At 36.3% G+C, this 17,101-nt stretch overlaps 2 protein-coding genes across 4 annotated transcripts; both read left to right on the top strand.

Annotated features, from left to right (window-relative positions):
- LOC109713411 (60S ribosomal protein L37-3-like) lies at positions 904-3,478 on the top strand. The gene is made up of 4 exons (XM_020237474.1): positions 904-1,044; positions 1,153-1,288; positions 1,966-2,067; positions 3,223-3,478. Exons 1-4 carry the CDS (start codon positions 1,042-1,044, stop codon positions 3,285-3,287), a joined length of 306 nt encoding a protein of 101 aa, XP_020093063.1. The 5' UTR covers positions 904-1,041; the 3' UTR covers positions 3,288-3,478.
- On the top strand, positions 4,840-15,207 carry LOC109712835. 3 transcript variants are annotated; one of them, XM_020236606.1, is made up of 16 exons: positions 4,840-5,094; positions 5,488-5,620; positions 7,219-7,368; positions 7,939-8,055; positions 8,122-8,206; positions 9,182-9,290; positions 9,441-9,508; positions 10,021-10,146; positions 10,230-10,395; positions 10,498-11,077; positions 12,217-12,420; positions 12,848-12,908; positions 13,454-13,567; positions 14,128-14,241; positions 14,329-14,418; positions 14,819-15,207. In XM_020236606.1, exons 2-16 carry the CDS (start codon positions 5,511-5,513, stop codon positions 14,822-14,824), a joined length of 2,100 nt encoding a protein of 699 aa, XP_020092195.1. In that variant the 5' UTR covers positions 4,840-5,094; positions 5,488-5,510; the 3' UTR covers positions 14,825-15,207. The 3 variants fall into 3 exon arrangements, with proteins under 3 accessions (XP_020092195.1, XP_020092194.1, XP_020092196.1); XM_020236605.1 differs by having other exon boundaries at positions 7,210-7,368; XM_020236607.1 differs by lacking the exons at positions 14,128-14,241; positions 14,329-14,418; positions 14,819-15,207 and having other exon boundaries at positions 7,210-7,368; positions 12,217-12,379.

Here is a 17,101-nt window from a genome sequence, read left to right as displayed (position 1 = left end):
CTAATATAAAATTAACTCTTTAAAAATATTTTATTAGGAAGTTGCTAACCCTGGTTATGTTGATATGCACTAACTTGATAAAGTAATAAGTTTGTGAAATTAATAGATTTGATGCAAGAAGAAGATTGAGGGGTGGAAGTTTATGCTTAAGAGAGGGGGAAGGTAAGGTACACGTTGCAAGGAGAAGATGGATAGGTTGAAGTTAAGCCAAGGGGAAGAAATCATATATGTTAATTAATTAATAGAAGTTTGTGAAATTATTAGATTTATTGCAAGAAGAAGATGGAGGGGTGGAAGTTTATTCTTAATTAAGAGAAGATGAAGATAAAGTATACATTGCAAGGAGAAGATGGAGGGGTGGGAGTTAAGATAAGGGAATATGGGCTGAGTTAAAAAAAAAAAAACTTCTAAAGTAATGTGGTTGTGCCACTTCAGCAAGATTATTGAGAAATCATATATGTTAACAGATAATAGATAATAGATATTTTGAAATATTGAAAAGAAAAATAATTATTTTGGGTTTGCATTTTCGGGTTCGGATTTTGGGTTTTTGGTCAGGTTCGGTTTGAATATGGATTTTTAAAATCCGCCGGTTTTGGGTTCGAGTTCGGGTTTGGATTCGAATTCGAGTTTGAGTTCGAATTTTTTAAAATTTGCTCCGAATCCGACCTGTTGACGTCTCTACTTGCACGTGTATGTTATAGACAAGATTTTTATTTGAAAAAAGAAAAAAATTATGTATAGTATTAAAAGTTTTTTTTTTTTTTTTTGTTCTCTCAACTATAATAAGAGAGAAATAAAATAAAAATATAAAATTCCTGAAACAAGCGCTGAATCTTGATCGGTAGATCACAGCCGCTCATCAGCATCAGGTGAATTTACCGCCTACACCGCACTTGTCCAGCACGTGAGGGCAATTTGGTAATTTCGATACATGCCTTCGATGCGCCTATAAATGCTCTCCTCATAAACCCTAGGGTTTCGTCCTCTTCGTCGCTCGCCGCAACGTGAGATTCTACAGAGAAGAGGAGCCGCTCCGAGATGGTAATCCCTCCCCGATCCCCAAACCCTAGCCCTTTTACCCTCTTCTGTGGCTCTTCGGATTCGAAATCCTAACCCTAACCCCCCTGTTTCGTCGTCCTCGTGTTGTAGGGCAAGGGCACGGGGAGCTTCGGGAAGCGGAGGAACAAGACCCACACCCTCTGCGTGAGGTGCGGGCGCAGGAGCTTCCACATCCAGAAGAGCACCTGTGCCTCGTGCGGATACCCCGCCGCTCGCATCCGCAAGTGTATGCCCCCCAAATCCTAGACTAAGAAAAAGAAAGTTTAATTTTTTGTTGTATATGGTCATTGATGTCAAAGATTTTCTGAGCATTTACCGTTTACTCTGCTGGTGATCTTGATTTGTTGAAAAAAATTGGTTTTTGGTGTGATCTCTTTAACTGTTGGGATGGAGATTTTTCTCAGTATATGTTCTTGCGGAAGCGAAATTTGCTCCTTGATGTGTTTGATTGAGCAATTTTAAGTTATCGTCTCTTCTTTGATAGCCGAAGTACTTGTTTGGTTTAGTAATTTATGATTTTTTGCTCTGATCATGAGTGTAGTAATAGGTGTTCTCCTCCCTCTGTAAGATTAAGTAAAACTCTTTACCTTTATATGGTTAACGAAGTCAATTTTTTCCTGGACATCACCTTTTACTATGTTGTTGATCTTAACATGTTGGAAAAATGGTTTTTTTTGGGGTGGTGTGATCACTTACTGATGTATGGAGGTTGGTGTCATTGTGTATTCTTCTTGAAGCTAAATGTGTTTCTTCATGCTCTTGGTATTACAGTAATCTATGATTACTCATTTATGATAGTTGAAACACTTCTTGATGCACTTGATGTTATTCCCTGTATTATGATGACCTTGTTTGTGATAGTTTGTTCTATATCGGTACCATTCTTTGCAAACTATGAAACAGATAACTGGAGTGTGAAGGCAATCAGGAGGAAGACAACAGGCACTGGGAGGATGAGGTACCTCCGTCATGTGCCTCAGAGATTCAAGAGCAACTTCAGAGAAGGTATCTCTTGTTCCTTATTCCTTGTTAAATTTCCCTAAATTATTGGTCATCGAATAGAGTCGTGTAGTTAGTTTTCGTTTACTGCACTACTTATTTATATGCAAGTAAGGTTTGGACAAGTTTTTGGTACTCTGTACATTCTATTTATCTCTACCTATCATTTGAACTTTTGAAAAAAGATTGGGGAAATGCCTGCTTAAATGAATTCTTCTTTTTGTCTTCTAACTCAACCTTGGTGCAAATTTTATCTTCTCCCCATGTATTTAGTAGCTTCTTGGCTGTTAATCAGATGTAGGGCGGAATGCGGTATTTTTCTTTCCTTTGTGATGTACATGTTGTTGCTTTAGTTTGTGTTTTCCAAATCTTTCAAGATGTTGATGCAGTCAATGATGCAAAACATTAAGGCTTGTTTCTCAAAATACATTCGCAGTGGCTGCCTGAGAGCTTTCGCCTCGCCGGGCTTGAGAGCATATGCTGCTTAACTCTTCCTTCCTTGGATGTCTGAGACTGCCCTTTTTCAGTCCTTTTTAACAGTTTTTCTTGCTAGAGATTGCTTTTCGGATTTGTGTATGAAATGCCTCTTTTACCTAATTTATTAAAAAAAGCTTGATTTGTTTTGTACTGGTCTGCATTGATTGATGCCAATGATGCGAAACTCTTAAGGCTTGTTTCTCAAAACATTCGCAGTGGCCGCCTGAGTGCTTTCGCCTCGCCAGGCTTGAGAGCTTATGCTGCTTAACTGTTCCTTCCTTGGATGTCTGAGGCATCGCAACATTACTTCAAATTAACTATCATGGGATTAAATCATAAGTTCTTTATGTGGATTAAGTCATAAATTCTTATGTATTACTATAGTCATCTCCTTTTTTCTTTTTCTTTTTCTTTTTTTTTTGATAATTCCCCCAATTTTGCATGTACTTGTTCTATTAAATTGCTGGTTTTAGCTTTTGCCTCTATATTTTATTTAACCTTAGTTAATCTTTGGGCCCCAGTTGTTGGACAACTTTATTCTATCCAGGGCTGAACTTTTTTTTAAGAGCATTATTCCATCTAGCTTCTTAGCCTCGATTTCTGATCAAGATTATTAGCAACTCTCAATTTCTTCCTTTTTAAATGTAGCGAGGTTATAACGATTTTTGTTAACATTTTGCTCAGGAGCTGAGGCTGTTTCGAAGAAGAAGAGAGGAGCTGCTGCTGCTGCTGCTGCTGCTACAAGTTAATGGATGATTTTTAAGCAATTATTAGCTTGGACCTATCAATCAATTTAGTAGTGTTTTTTTTTTATTGTAACATCTTGGTTTGTGTGTTTCCAAATTAAGATTGAGGGAGAGCTTATTTTGTGGTTTTGTTGTTTTACAATTTATTGCAGTTTTTGGATTTTATCTATTACGACTAGCCCAATTTGAGTTTTTTCATCATCTTAAAAATACCTGTTCTTTAGTGTTTCAGCTTTCATTGCTTTTGATTTCAATTTTTTTTAAGTTATGTTGGGATGTATTGTTGGTTTCTATCAAAAGTTAGAGATATTGTCTTAAGTGATAAATTTGTTTTGAAATTTGGAGAACTGATGTACTATTTGAAAATAGCACTATATAGAGTCCAATAAATGGTATCTCAATTTTATAGTTTCTAGAAACCCTGAAAAAATTTATTCCACCAACAATTTTAACTTAGGAAATTCTACTGCAGCTTATTTGGCTTCTGGAACAATTTTTCTAGTATAAAATTTGAATCGATTGTATGATTTAACGCAAATTGTGACTCACTAAGAAAATAATTTTTTTCTTTGAAACTTACACCATGATTTTACAAATGGAAGTACAAATTCAACAAGCTTACACCATAAGTTTAGTTTTTTATTATCCTTCAAAACACTTGTTGTAAAATAAATAACAAAAATATTATTAATGTTAAAAATACGGGCTTTTTTTGCATTTAGACCCCCGACAAATTTTTATTTTAAAAATAGTCCTGTCAAAATTTAATTTGCAAAAATGGCCCTGGACCTGCCACGCAGGTGCCACGTCAGCACCACGCGGGCAGGTCTGGGCCTGTATGTTAAGTTGAACACGGTGAACCATTCACCGTGTTCAAACACGGTAAATGGTTCACCATGTTTAGTACGTATTTTTTGTTACGTATTTTATGTATATTGAAAAGTGGAATAAGGAGTTACGTATTTTTTGTATATTGAAAAGTGGAATAAGGAGTAGGGATGTCAATAGGTATGTATATCCGAAATATTATATGAATTCAAACCTGAATAAATTATATATATATATATATATAATTTATTCGGGTTTGGATTCGGATAATATTTCGGATATCCATACCTATTGACATCCCTACTCCTTATTCCACTTTTCAATATACAAAAAATACGTAAGAAACACGGTGAACCATTCATCGTGTTTAGACACGGTGAATGATTTACCATGTTCAACTTAATACCCTGGTCCCAGACTTGCTCGCGTGGCGCTGACGTGGCGCCTGCGTGGCATGGACAGGGCCATTTTTGCAATTTTAATTTTAATAGGGCTATTTTTAAAATAAAAATTGTTCGGGGGGCTATTCGCAAAAAAAGCCCTAAAAATACACTTCAAGGGGCATGTATGCAAAAATTCCTTTTTTTTTTTTTCAGGACCAAAACACCAATTCAAAAATGGGCCCCAATGGGCCTTTAATATCCAGCCCATTAACGGCCCAGATTCTTTCCGAACAAACCTTTTAAAATGGAGAGATTTTTGAACTTTACAAACCACTCGTTTTTTTTGTTTTTTGTTTTTTTTTTTTTCGCAAAAGCATCTCTGTAACACCAGTCGAAACCCTAGAAGCCGTTCTCGCCCCGGAGAAGCCGAAACCGTAGCTTCTCTCGGATCCTCCCCGTGTGCGTGTGTAGATATACATATATATATGTCCCTACCAATCACGTCGATCTCTCTCGTGTAATTCGATCAGTTAGGGCGAAATCTTTGGATTCCGATCTCGTTCCTCGCGATTCGGCGGCAATGATCCAGTTTGCTTCGGGTAATGCATCGAATTTCCCGAATTTCCCCATTTTTATGATTAAATATTGGTTTTAATGGTCGTTTATTGTGAATTTTCCATTGGAATCGCGCGAATTATTGGGAAAGGTAGAATCTTTTTTGGTATTGTCGCGTTGATCTCACTTTTGTTACTCTGTTCGTTGATCTCCGTGCTTCAAAATTGAATTTTTCATGTCGAATCATGTTATGTGCAATAACCGATAGCAATTGCATCATCAGTTGTATGATTTCTTTTGAATTATAAAGTCGAAAGATGTTATCTTGGTTGGGATTATAGGTTCACAGTTTGGAAATTTATGTTCTTTATGGATTCTTGGACATGCGCCTTGATCTTTTATTTTCTTTTTCTCTTTTTGTTTAAAATATATTTCAGGTGCAGCATGTTAAAAGTATGAGATGACTCAATCCTGGGAGGATAATGCAAAATCATTCGCGGCGTCCGGTTTGCCATCTAGTTCTCATCCCGTGTGTCCGCAATCTTCGCAATGTGCAAACTTGAGATGCAGGTGTCACTCCCATCATATCACTTGCTATCATTTTGGTGTTATTATAACTTGTTTGGTTGTGCCACTTCCCCTCTCTCTCTCTCTCTCTCTCTCTCTCTGGTGTAACTAAGCAATGCTGCTTATCTTGAAGGCGACATTTAATTGTCGCTGGGGATGAGTTGTCGGTTTCAGGAAAATAAGGATGTAAATTTTGCTTTTTTTCCTTTAACAAAGAGTAGAAGGTTGAAAATTAACTACAGAAAAATTATAATCCCTCTGTTTTGTTAGTTCTTGAGAAGATCATGTCAAAGTTTGGTTGTACTTCCAAATCGTAGAGATCATTGGCATTAACAAGGACACTGTGTATGCTTTTCCATTCTAATCTTCTGAACATAATAGAAGATCAATCCTCTTCTTTAGGATATTTTATGGGGACAGTTTAGTTATGAAAATGATGTTTACTGGAACTTATTAAAGGACTGCCAGAAAGAAGGAAATGATAAGGACAACTTACCAAATTAGGATCTTAAGACCAGAAGAAAGATGCCTTTTTTGCATTTATTAAAAGAGGATTATGATTGTCTAGATAAGCTAGACATTAATACATGAGGTTGCTGCTAAAGAAAATGAAAGCACTCACTTCTAGTTGTTTAATGTAGAGATCTTTGTGTTGATTGAATTGAGGAAGGAAAGAATGGCTTCGTTTTATTCATGGTGCGGTAGTGATAGGAGTACTTAAAAATTTTCAGTCTTCTGCATGAATCTTCTCTGACGACTAGTTCCCTTTAGGCCTATGGCCAGTCAAATGAGATGCTTAATCAAAATTGGCAAAGTTGTTCATCATAATTTGTTCAAGTGCTTCAATTATGAAAGAATCTTGGAGATTTATGAGTTGAAGATTATAGAGGCCTCGTACTTATCAGCTGAGTCTTTTCAGTGGTCATGAGTTTGCAGAGAAAGAAACTTCAATACATAATCATCTTCCTAACGGAGTGAAAGATATATGCATGTACATAGAAGGGTAGATTGTGCGAATAGATTGACGAAGAGTAAACCAACAGAGCTTTTATAAGCGTGATGCCTTGTATGTCGTATGAACGCCAATAAATGCAGTTGCAACATTCAGGGGAAGCGTTACAGACTTTTAAATTTTATGAGTTGATAACTTGAAATCCAAATGGATAGGACCTTCTATATTTATGATCTGCAAAATGTAGCTGAGAATCAAGGAGTCACTTAGTTTTAGACCTTAAGCTACAATATCAGATTTGAGTTATTGATTCCCTTCAATTTTGAATTTCGGCGGACAGCGGGCTACTTTTGCTGTGCGTTACCTTTCTTACTATTATTACCCTATATTAATATTAATGTTGTTCAGTTGGTTTCTTTGTTTGTTGAAATGCTTCTCATGAACTCATTTGCATAGCACGTCAACCTCTGGTTTAATCTGCTGCTCTGGTGCAGAAGAATTTACTTGCCAATTATGAGATTCTTGTATTTAACTTTTACTCAATGTGTCATTGCATGTTGAACGATCAGTAATTTTTTAAATAAAGTCTTTTTATTATTAATCATCACTTGTTGAAATACAGTGTAATTTTTTTTTATAGTGGTGATAGGAATGTTGTCCGCTTGTTAGCTTTGAGGGAGATTTCTCCTCGTGCAAAACGATATTCCAAAAGGCGGTGGGGAAAAACTTCAGATGGTGGAGTTGATTCTACCAGGCTTAAATTTGGAGTGATAGACGCAAAACATGCTCTTTATTCCTGGTAAAGAACTTTTCTTCTTTGCATGTTACATTTGCAGTCTTTGATTTTTATTTTTATTTTTTTTATTATTATTATTATTTTGGGGGGTGGGGTGGGGTGGGGTGGGGTGGGCGCACAAAATAAGCTCAATTTCTCAACTTCCTCTCTTTCATATTGCTGAATTGGCTCCCTTCGTTTTGTGTGCCGTGTTAGATATGCTTAATTTTGTGATTGTATATTAACGATAATTATAGGTGGCTTCTACATATACATCCTTGCTAAATTACTTATTTGCTTATATGCTCCTGTAGAGTACGGAGTTCTTTCGTATTTCTGAAAAGTGCAGTTTCTCTACCCATAAGTTAGTCATCCATTGTCATGGGGAAACTCAGTTTTGTGTCGGAAGCTTCTTCAAAAGAGAATTTTCTTAGTACAAAGTGTATAAGCAAGAAATTATTTTTTTGAAGGGACATATGAAATTTCAGATTTTGCTGGTTACATTTTTAAGTAGTTAATTTTCAGGAGTATAATTAATGTAAATATATTTCATTAATTATAAAGTGCTGATTCTTTGAAGCATCACTTTGGTAGGGTGGAATCAGAATCATTGCGCCATTTGACAGCGAAATACTGTCCCCTTCTGCCACCTCCTAGATCCACAATTGCAGCTGCATTCAGTTCTGATGGAAGGACACTTGCTTCAACGCAGTAAGTTGATACACCTTCTCTAGCTTTTGTGTAATATATCTTTGGACTAATTGAATATGTTTTCAGTGGTGATCACACTGTGAAGATAATTGACTGCCAAACTGGAAACTGTCTGAAGGTGTTGAGCGGTCATCGGCGCACACCCTGGGTGGTATGTCTGCATCTGTATTTTCTTCTTGGATTTGTGTCATTGATTTTGTTTGATTTATTGCTCAAATTTAGTTTCTTGCATGAGACATGTACTTTATTTGTCTCTCTTTTTCGGGTAGGAAAACAGTAATTATTAGGTTATTTCAACTTTATTACTGTATTGAGTGGATCTTGAGATTCATGTTCAAGATGACTAACTTCATTATTCTTTATACTCGCTGATGGAGTAGATTTGTTTGACCTTTCTGATGTAATAGAAGCCTGTATTATTTCGATTCAAGAGGCTTGGAGCTATTAATATTATGTGAAGAGCAGTACGTTGTTGTTTGATCAGTTAAAAAGTGGAATATATTGTGCTTTCAGAATCAGTCGACGTTGTTGATTCATACTATTTGTAATAAAGTTTTTAGACATTTTATAGATGCAACTACAATTATAGAAAGAGATGTCACAAATTGTTATTTTATCTCTATTGTAATTATTGATCATATACTTGATATTGTTTAGTTTTCTTCGGCAACGTACCGTAGCACCTTTAACTTTTAAATATATAAGCGTTCGAAGTGCTTCATTGGTTTCCAAGTTCTGATTTTTTGCGGACTATATAGAGTTTTTCCCTGATTGATCTCGATTCGACCAAGTTCATTGACTTGGATTGTCTAAGCTTCCAACTACTTCGTTGACTCGGCATAGTTAGATACCAGTCTTATACACCCCAAGTCACAACTGTGTTAACTCTAAAACCTAAGTAGTCAGATCGATTCAACTGAGTTTCGAGACTTTCTGGTGAGATTTTGAATTATTAACCTAGCTCAAAAATAGTGTCAAGCTATTGATGATGATTTGATATCATTTCGTTGTGTTTGTTTATTGGCTTTCTGACTTGGGATATCATAGAAAGGTGACATTTTAACTTTTTAATTGCTTTCATTTTGTTGTTTTGGAAGAAATGTACTATCTGACTGATTATGTGCAGGTTAGATTCCATCCTTTGTGTTCTGAAATACTTGCTAGCGGTAGCTTGGATCATGAAGTTCGTCTTTGGGATGCCCGTACTGCAGATTGTATTGGGTCACGCAATTTCTGTAATATTTCTTGCATAATTCATTTTGTTTTTTAATAACAATTTCGAAGAAACAGTGTTCTGATTTTTGCTGTTTTAAGTAATTTGTTACTTCTGACCTTCATTAGGAGTGTCCAATGCACGCGTCATTCCCCCTTTTTTCTACTTGCAGATCGTCCAATTGCCTCTATTGCTTTTCATGCAAAAGGAGAAATTCTTGCTGTAGCTTCAGGTCACAAGGTGAATTATTTCTGAGACTCGCAATGTTTGACGAAGGAAAAATGCACTGGTATCCATTGACTTGTGAGCTTCTACAGATGGCCATCTGTACTTTGGACTGTTAATATAAAGTTCCTGAACAATTTGGTATTTCAATCAACGACCAGTGCTTAATCTATCGATTCTCTGCACTGACCATTAGCACGTGACAGTCAGATAACCCTTAAAAGTTCTCATATCCTGTCCCTCTTTTTTTTTTCTATGTCTTTATGATTTTAGGGGCATTTGAGTCATTTGTATTTCATGTGATTTACAGTTGACAAGAAAAGATGATGGAGAGAAGGGATAGGCAGTTGATAGAAATGGGCGAGTTGCTTTTCTTAACTTTTGGAAACTTCCAATGGCCATTTGCAAAAGCATGATAGTTCATAGTGATCTAGTGTATTTATTCCTGGTTGAAACTGTTTGATCATTTGTCTTCATTTGCCTCATTTGGTAGTTATGCTCTTACTTAAAAAAAATTTATGGTCCAGTTGTTCATATGGAACTACAACAAGAGAGGGGAGGCTTCTTCCCCAACAATTGTATTGAAAACTCGACGATCATTGCGAGCAGTGCATTTTCATCCCTGTGCTGCTCCTTTCCTACTAACGGCCGAGGTATTCTCTTTTTTTGGCATTTCTAATTTCTCTAGATACTCTCTTTTGATTGCTAGCAACTCATGTAGAAGCTTATTTTGCAGGTTAATAGTATTGATTCATCGGATCCCCCATTGACACTCGCAACATCTTCTGGCTATCTGCACTACCCTCCTCCAACTTACTATTTTGCAAATACAAACCCAAGTCTCCTATCATGCACAGAGTCTAACGAACCTCGTACGCCTTCTCCCATGGATATATCTACAGGTGAACCTTCTGCTTCGAATAGTATAGTGAAAGATGCATCTCTTTCTTCGTCACAAACGGGAATGAAAGTGTTTACCTATTTTTCTGCTATTGGAATTACAGAAACAACTGAAGGGCAGTCGATGTCGCAGCAAACCACCTCCACTGTCAATTTTCACTACAATGGAGTGTCTTTTATGATACCTTTTACCCAATCTAGGCCTGGTGTAGCTGGTGCTTCTATGAGTTTTCCTACCACTAACGGCAGTAATGACCTTCAAATGCTTTTGAGAGATGCAGAGGCCCCGCACCTTCATCAATTTATCTCTTTCAATGATCCATCATGCTGGGACCATCCATTTTTGCAGGGTTGGTTGATGGGTCAAAACCATGCTCATCATGCAACCGAATTAGAAAGCTTGAGACCTGAATCACTTTACAGACGTAATGCGGAAGCACAAGGGGCTCCCCCATTGGTTGCAACTGCTGTTGGGAATTCCATTACCAGCGGACAACCTGAATCAGATCATCTTCGTTCTATCAGTATTGAATCTGGACTTCCCACATCATTGGCTTCAGCAGGAGTTACTGAAATTCCTTGTACCGTGAAGCTCAGAATATGGCCGCACAATATACAAGATCCATGTGCCCCGTTAGACCCAGACACATGCCGGCTAACTATATCACATGCTGTCCTTTGCAGGTACACTCGCTCTATTCTATCAGAGAGGCTATCACTTTCTTTCTTGCATGCTTTGCAACGCTTACTTTACGTGTAATTTTCTGAAAAAGGTTTGCAATATTATATATTCTTCCTCGACTTTGGCGATTTGCTGGAGCTTAGTTCATTTTACATATAGCCCGACTTAAGTCTTCTTGTTTTAGTAGATATTTTACTCTGCTATTAATTTCATAGTACAAACAATCAGTTTAATAGATGATGTTCGCTTAAGTTGTATGTACATCCCCTCAATTATAGGTGATTTGGGAACAGGCTCATGGTGTTCATTGTTTCAACTTGAGCCCTTGAATCCACTGTTTGATTTTAGTTAGTTTCCATTAGATTTAGTTGTTTTGATACAAAAAGTTGCAGGCTATTCCAGCGAAAAAATAGAATATTTGATGAATTATGGAATATTCCATCAGAGATAGTTAAGTTCTAACAGAATTCGAGTACACAATCAAATAATACAATAGTAAACAAAACTTTAATTTGTTTCAATTGAGACATTGAGCTTCAATTTCTATTTCAAATGGATCACTTTATTAAACTTTGTGTAATTTAGTAAACAAGCCAACAAAGCAGCAATTCAGTTATCATGTCATCTTAGACATAACCCTAGCTAGTTAATTCGTTAATTATTCGCGAATTATTGAAAATCCGAATGAAACGGTCTGTTTACGAATTTTTTCCAAAGAAAAAGAATTATTCGCGAATTTTTGGGCCAGCCGAATTATTCGCAAATTATTCCCAAATTATTGAAAACATGAATAAAAAACTTATAATTTTTACTTTTAAATATAAATTATCTTATATTTTATACTTTATACCGAATTCATTTATATTTTATACTTTATACCGAATTCGTTTTTTAAGCCGAAAACGAATTTAAAAATTAGAAAATGAATTTTATGTGTATTATATCCGTACCGAATTTTTGCCGAATCCGAATTAACTAAACTATGGACATGACGTGATTACCAATCTAGAATCGGTTATTGAATCATCTCTTCAAGGTGATGGAATAGTTTGCTAAAAATGTTTTGAGATGATGTAGCAGTGTTGTTTTTGGTTATTGGTGACAGTCTAAGATGAATGATAAATGTCTACAATATGGACAGTGAAATGGGCGCCCACTTTTCTCCATGTGGCCGATATTTGGTGGCTTGTGTTGCCTGTTTGCTGCCTCATACGGAATCTGATCCTGGAACGCGATCAAGCATGCAACTTGATGCTGCATGGGCTGCAACATCTCCTACACGCCACCCATTTTCCACTCACCAAGTAATATATGAGCTTCGCATCTATTCTCTTGAAGAGGAAACGTAAGCTAACTTCTGCATTTTGTTAGAGATATTTACATATAGTCATATACACTCCTGAAAAATTATTTATTTAAATGTCTCCTTGTAAAATTCGAATTTTCTTATATGATATATGCTCTTCAAGGTCGTAATTTCTTGCTTGTATGTCCTTGTACGTTTTTTTTAAAAAACCCATCTAAAGTACTTTTTAGTTAAATGACATCAGTTTTTCCTATGAATTGGATGACTCTCTAACTTGAGACAACAATACTACATAGAAAGCTGCACTTTTGTTGGATACATGAAAAAATTCCGATTCTACAACACCATATGTATGATAGATAATGTTACATGGAGACACATGTAAAATTTCATTTGTTTGTTTAAAAAAGAGTGAATTTTTATGCGGAAATTGTTCCATGTGATTTTTATTTGTGGTCAACTGCAGGTTTGGAAATGTGCTAGCTTCGAGAGCAATTAGAGCTGCTCATTGCTTGACTTCTATTCAGGTCGGCTACTCCTATAGTTCTAAACATACCAACCAATTCGAGCCTCTAATTTGGCTGCAGCTTACACTATTATTTGCTTTTGGTGTCTTTTCCAACTGAACAATATTAGTGTCTTTTTGTTCATTTTCGGAATCATTAGATAATTTGTACATTGCTCAGAATGAAAATAAGCTCCAGAAAACTAACTTTTTGTTGCTCGCCACAAATGGTAAGTATCATACTCCCACATAGATTCAGCAGAAAGTTTAGAATAAAAGATAGGGCTTTGCCCAGCAATGTTTTTGTACAGGTGAATTAAGTTGACCAGATTTGCCAGTTCCACGAAAATCTGCCAGTACTAATGAACTAGAAAAATCTCCTGTGCTATTCAGGATTACAATAGCAAGTTTGAATATCTATTGAGGCGTAAATAGGTGTAGAACAGTAGTATATTCTAGTGGGTCTTGGTAGTAGTATTACGCATTTGGTGGCGTTTGTTAATTACTGGCTCTATGTGTTATTTTGATTCCCTTCTCTCTTAATCTCCTTTCCGTGTTCTCTCTCAGTTCTCTTCCACATCAGAACACATACTATTAGCATATGGTCGGCGGCATGAGTCACTTCTTAGAAGCATTGTGATCGACAGGGAGATGACAATACCTATATATACAATTTTGGAGGTAGCTGGATTTGCTTACTTTTTTCACTTGTTTATATCATGTAATTAATATTTGTCATTTTTGTGGGCAATAACACGTTTTCTTTAGTTTGATATTTGTCTCTCTATGTTCTATTGATTTCAACTGCGAATTATGTATATCTTATGGTCATTTTACATAGAGTTTACCATATTATGCAATATCTTCTATTCATAAAACTTGATTTACCTAGCTAGTGTCACGATCTTGATTTTAGTTGGAAACAATAAACTCAGGATGGGCTTACTTACTACCTAAATAAAAGGAGCAGTGCTCTTAGATCGCCAAAATTTTAGAGACGAGGATGCTTGTATTTTTACAAACAAAAATATTATATTCTTTTTGGAATGTGGGTGCAAATGCAATAATGTTCACAGAAGGCATTAAATTGAAGGTTAGACAATAATCACAATTAAGGCCTTAAGTACGATTGTCTTAAAATTATATATAAAGTCCTCCATGCCCTCTTTTACTTCCCAATTTTCCCCCTATATGACCATAAAAAATTAAAATCCGTGGCACTAAATCTTGTTTGATTCCAGGTCTATAGAGTTTCTGATATGGAGCTTGTAGGAGTTCTTCCAAGTGCTGAAGATGAGGTAAACGTTGCGTGCTTTCATCCTTTACCTGGAGGCGGTCTTGTATATGGAACCAAGGCAAGTAATTACTATTGAGTTCTCATTCCCTACGGACCTATATGTTTTATATAAACTTCTTATATATATTCCAATGATAAAATGTAGGAAGGCAAGCTGAGAATTCTTCAGTATGATGGCCCACAGGATGGATCCCCCACGACGGCAAATTCTTCCGTGGAGGAAAATATGCTCGTGGTATTTGTCTCTGGTTTTCTATCCTTTCACTGTGTAGTTCTTAAAGTTTTTATAGTTTGCGTTCTTTTCTTTTTCTTTACTATCGGTAGGTCTCATTCCTTTTAATTAGGCATAATCTACACATTAGTTGATAGTTCGACATACTAACCAAGTGCTAATTTGACCCTGATTTGTCGACCTGGTTGGTCTGGCCCTTCTAGGAATACATATTGAATGCATATTCAGAAGAGTATGCCCAAATTTTAGGTGGTTGTTGGTATAATCTCGACTTGTTTACGACTCATGCTTTTTTTTAGTTTATTGTAATCATGTTTGCTCTCTCTCTCTCTCTCTCTCTCTCTCTCTCTCTATTATGGAAGATCGGAAGATAATAATATTTGGTTAGTTAAATTTTCAACAGGTTTGAGCCAGATTGAAGAAAGTTTCCGAGAAGGCTCGTCGACAATCGACCAGGTTTTAATTTCTTCATTTGTAACCTTAGAAAACTTTTATATCTGATTACCTGTGGCCTCAATTGAACAGTGTATTTTAAAATCAAATTTAAGTTACAACTAGTTCTTGGCAATATCATGATTCACTGCCTCTTTGCATGCCCATTGTTGCGCTTTTCTTTTACGTGGTTAGTGAAATTCCCATAATTTTTTTTCTGCTGTGTTTTAGGTTTGCAATAGGTAATAATTGCATATTTGAGGATCTGCAGTGTTGCTTTGAATACGTTTTATGTAAAAACTAATGGAGACCCTCTCAACTATGGTCCATTTTGAAATAGACCTTTTCTTATTTGAATTATTTCAGTCAATTAAATTCTAAATTTTGTTGAATTCTTAGTAACTCCGTCAAATTTCATAGCTTTGACTATATTTCAGTTTAAGGAAGTATGGATTTTCGTTAAGTTAATTGCTACCATCAATTTTAATATATTCCTCACAATTTAATTAGCTTAAATAATTTAAATGAAAATAAATGAAACTGAAGGCGCTAGTAATAACAATTTTCTTTTGACTAGTTTTAGGTCTCATTTGAAAAAAACCCGAGACTAGTCACTAATTTTGAGTCCCTAAGAAGCAGGAGGCTAAATTAACCTATTGTTAAACACCCATGGGGGTTTAAAATTTGGTTATTTTCTAAACGGCCTATACGTGGAGGGTCTATATTCAGAATGTGCTGTAGCGGCTTTTAAAAAGTGCATTATTATTACCTATTTTGTTTTATTTTAGTTTATTATTGTACGTAAGGGATGGATTGATGAAATTTTCATTGGGTGCATGAAAAGGACCAGCAAGGATTATGTGTTAACTTTTTCGTAGGCTTTTTGTTCGTGGGACAACGGAAACTCGAATGTGTTTACTGTGTGATCTCATGTGTGCCATGAGACAATTCGTATTTTCGTTTTGTTTTTTCTAATTTTACCCCCTCTCCTTTTTGTGGTCCTTTACTCCTAAAGGTTACTACTAAATAAAAGGAATGCAATAATGGTGTATGCCCACACTCCAACCTATCTTGTTCTGATTATGGTGATTAATTTATTACTAAATTTAGGCGCATTTTGATTTATTCCCAAAAGGTTCTTTGATACAATATCTGTTATTGGAATTTCATATGCTCTTCTTTTGTCCCGGAATAATCCCTTCAATCGTAAAATCTCTTTAAGTGGAGAGTGATTTGAAGTGATAAAAAAGAATGGCTGGATTTTTTAGCACATTTAGTTTGTAATTAGAATCATGAGTAGATTAGTCGCTTCCATTATTGTGCTTTTTATTATCATATATATGATAGATTAGAATGAGTGCATAGCTTTTTTTGTTGGTGTGTCTCCATTTGTAGAAGAAAAGTTGAATAATAATGGGTGGAGAGAGAGAGAGAGAGAGAGAGAGAGAGAACTGTGTTGGCATGGGCTAGCGTCTTATTGCAGCATCGTGCACCAAATTTTTTTGCGCATGAAGCTGTTTGTACATATCGTGCGAGTCTTTATGAGAAGAGAAAGGAAGGTGTTAGGTGGCTAGAGAGAGAGAGAGAGAGAGAGAGAGAGAGAGAGAGAGTGATAGAGATTCTACACATGGGGTTGTACGAAATGTGCCTCTCCTAATGAGTAGAGAGAGAGGGTGGTAGGTGGTGGCAACATCATGAGTATTGTGGGGGAGGGGGGAGAGAGGGAGAGGGTGGCGGCATGGGACTGGCGCCTTATTGCAAGATTGTTTGCAAGATTTGGCGCCTTATTGTAAGATTGTGTGCAAGATTTTTCTGCATACGGGATTTGTTTCTAAGTAATGTGGGGCTCTTGATGAGTAGAGTACAGAGAGGATGGTGTTGGATGGCTAGCGAGAGAGATTTTGTGCATGGGGCTGTACATAATGTGCATCTCCATATGAGTAGTGAGGAGGGTGGTAGGTGGCGGCAAACATCATGAGTATATGAGAGAAAAAGAGAGAGAGAGAGAGAGAGAGAGAGAGAGATCTGGAATGAAGTTTTAACTTGATTTTAGAGTGAGATGTCAATTTTAGCTCTTCTTTGGCCCAGCTTTTGCATATGCCCTTGCACTTCCGGCAGAAGTAGATTGTTCGGTCAGGACTGTTGAAAGTAGTGTACCGTCGTAATTTTTCTGTATTTCATCGTAGCATGAACATTCTTAGCCAAACCGCTCCCATGTACTCCAGAAGCACTTTTGCAGAAGCTCCAATCGCTC

This window comes from Ananas comosus, linkage group 7 (assembly GCF_001540865.1).
Source record: "Ananas comosus cultivar F153 linkage group 7, ASM154086v1, whole genome shotgun sequence".
Taxonomy (NCBI): domain Eukaryota; kingdom Viridiplantae; phylum Streptophyta; class Magnoliopsida; order Poales; family Bromeliaceae; genus Ananas; species Ananas comosus.
This window is presented reverse-complemented; position numbering and strand designations above follow the sequence as displayed.

Bases quoted from the DNA above. Each gene is read 5' to 3' on its own strand.
- LOC109712835 (XM_020236605.1), top strand. From the start codon at position 5,511: ATGACTCAATCCTGGGAGGATAATGCAAAATCATTCGCGGCGTCCGGT. The intron at 9,291-9,440 runs GTAATATTTCTT...TTCTACTTGCAG, and splicing joins TATTGGGTCACGCAATTTCT to ATCGTCCAATTGCCTCTATT. The intron at 13,568-14,127 runs GTAGCTGGATTT...GTTTGATTCCAG, and splicing joins CTATATATACAATTTTGGAG to GTCTATAGAGTTTCTGATAT.
- LOC109713411 (XM_020237474.1), top strand. The intron at 1,289-1,965 runs GTATGCCCCCCA...ACTATGAAACAG, and splicing joins CGCCGCTCGCATCCGCAAGT to ATAACTGGAGTGTGAAGGCA. The intron at 2,068-3,222 runs GTATCTCTTGTT...CATTTTGCTCAG, and splicing joins CAAGAGCAACTTCAGAGAAG to GAGCTGAGGCTGTTTCGAAG.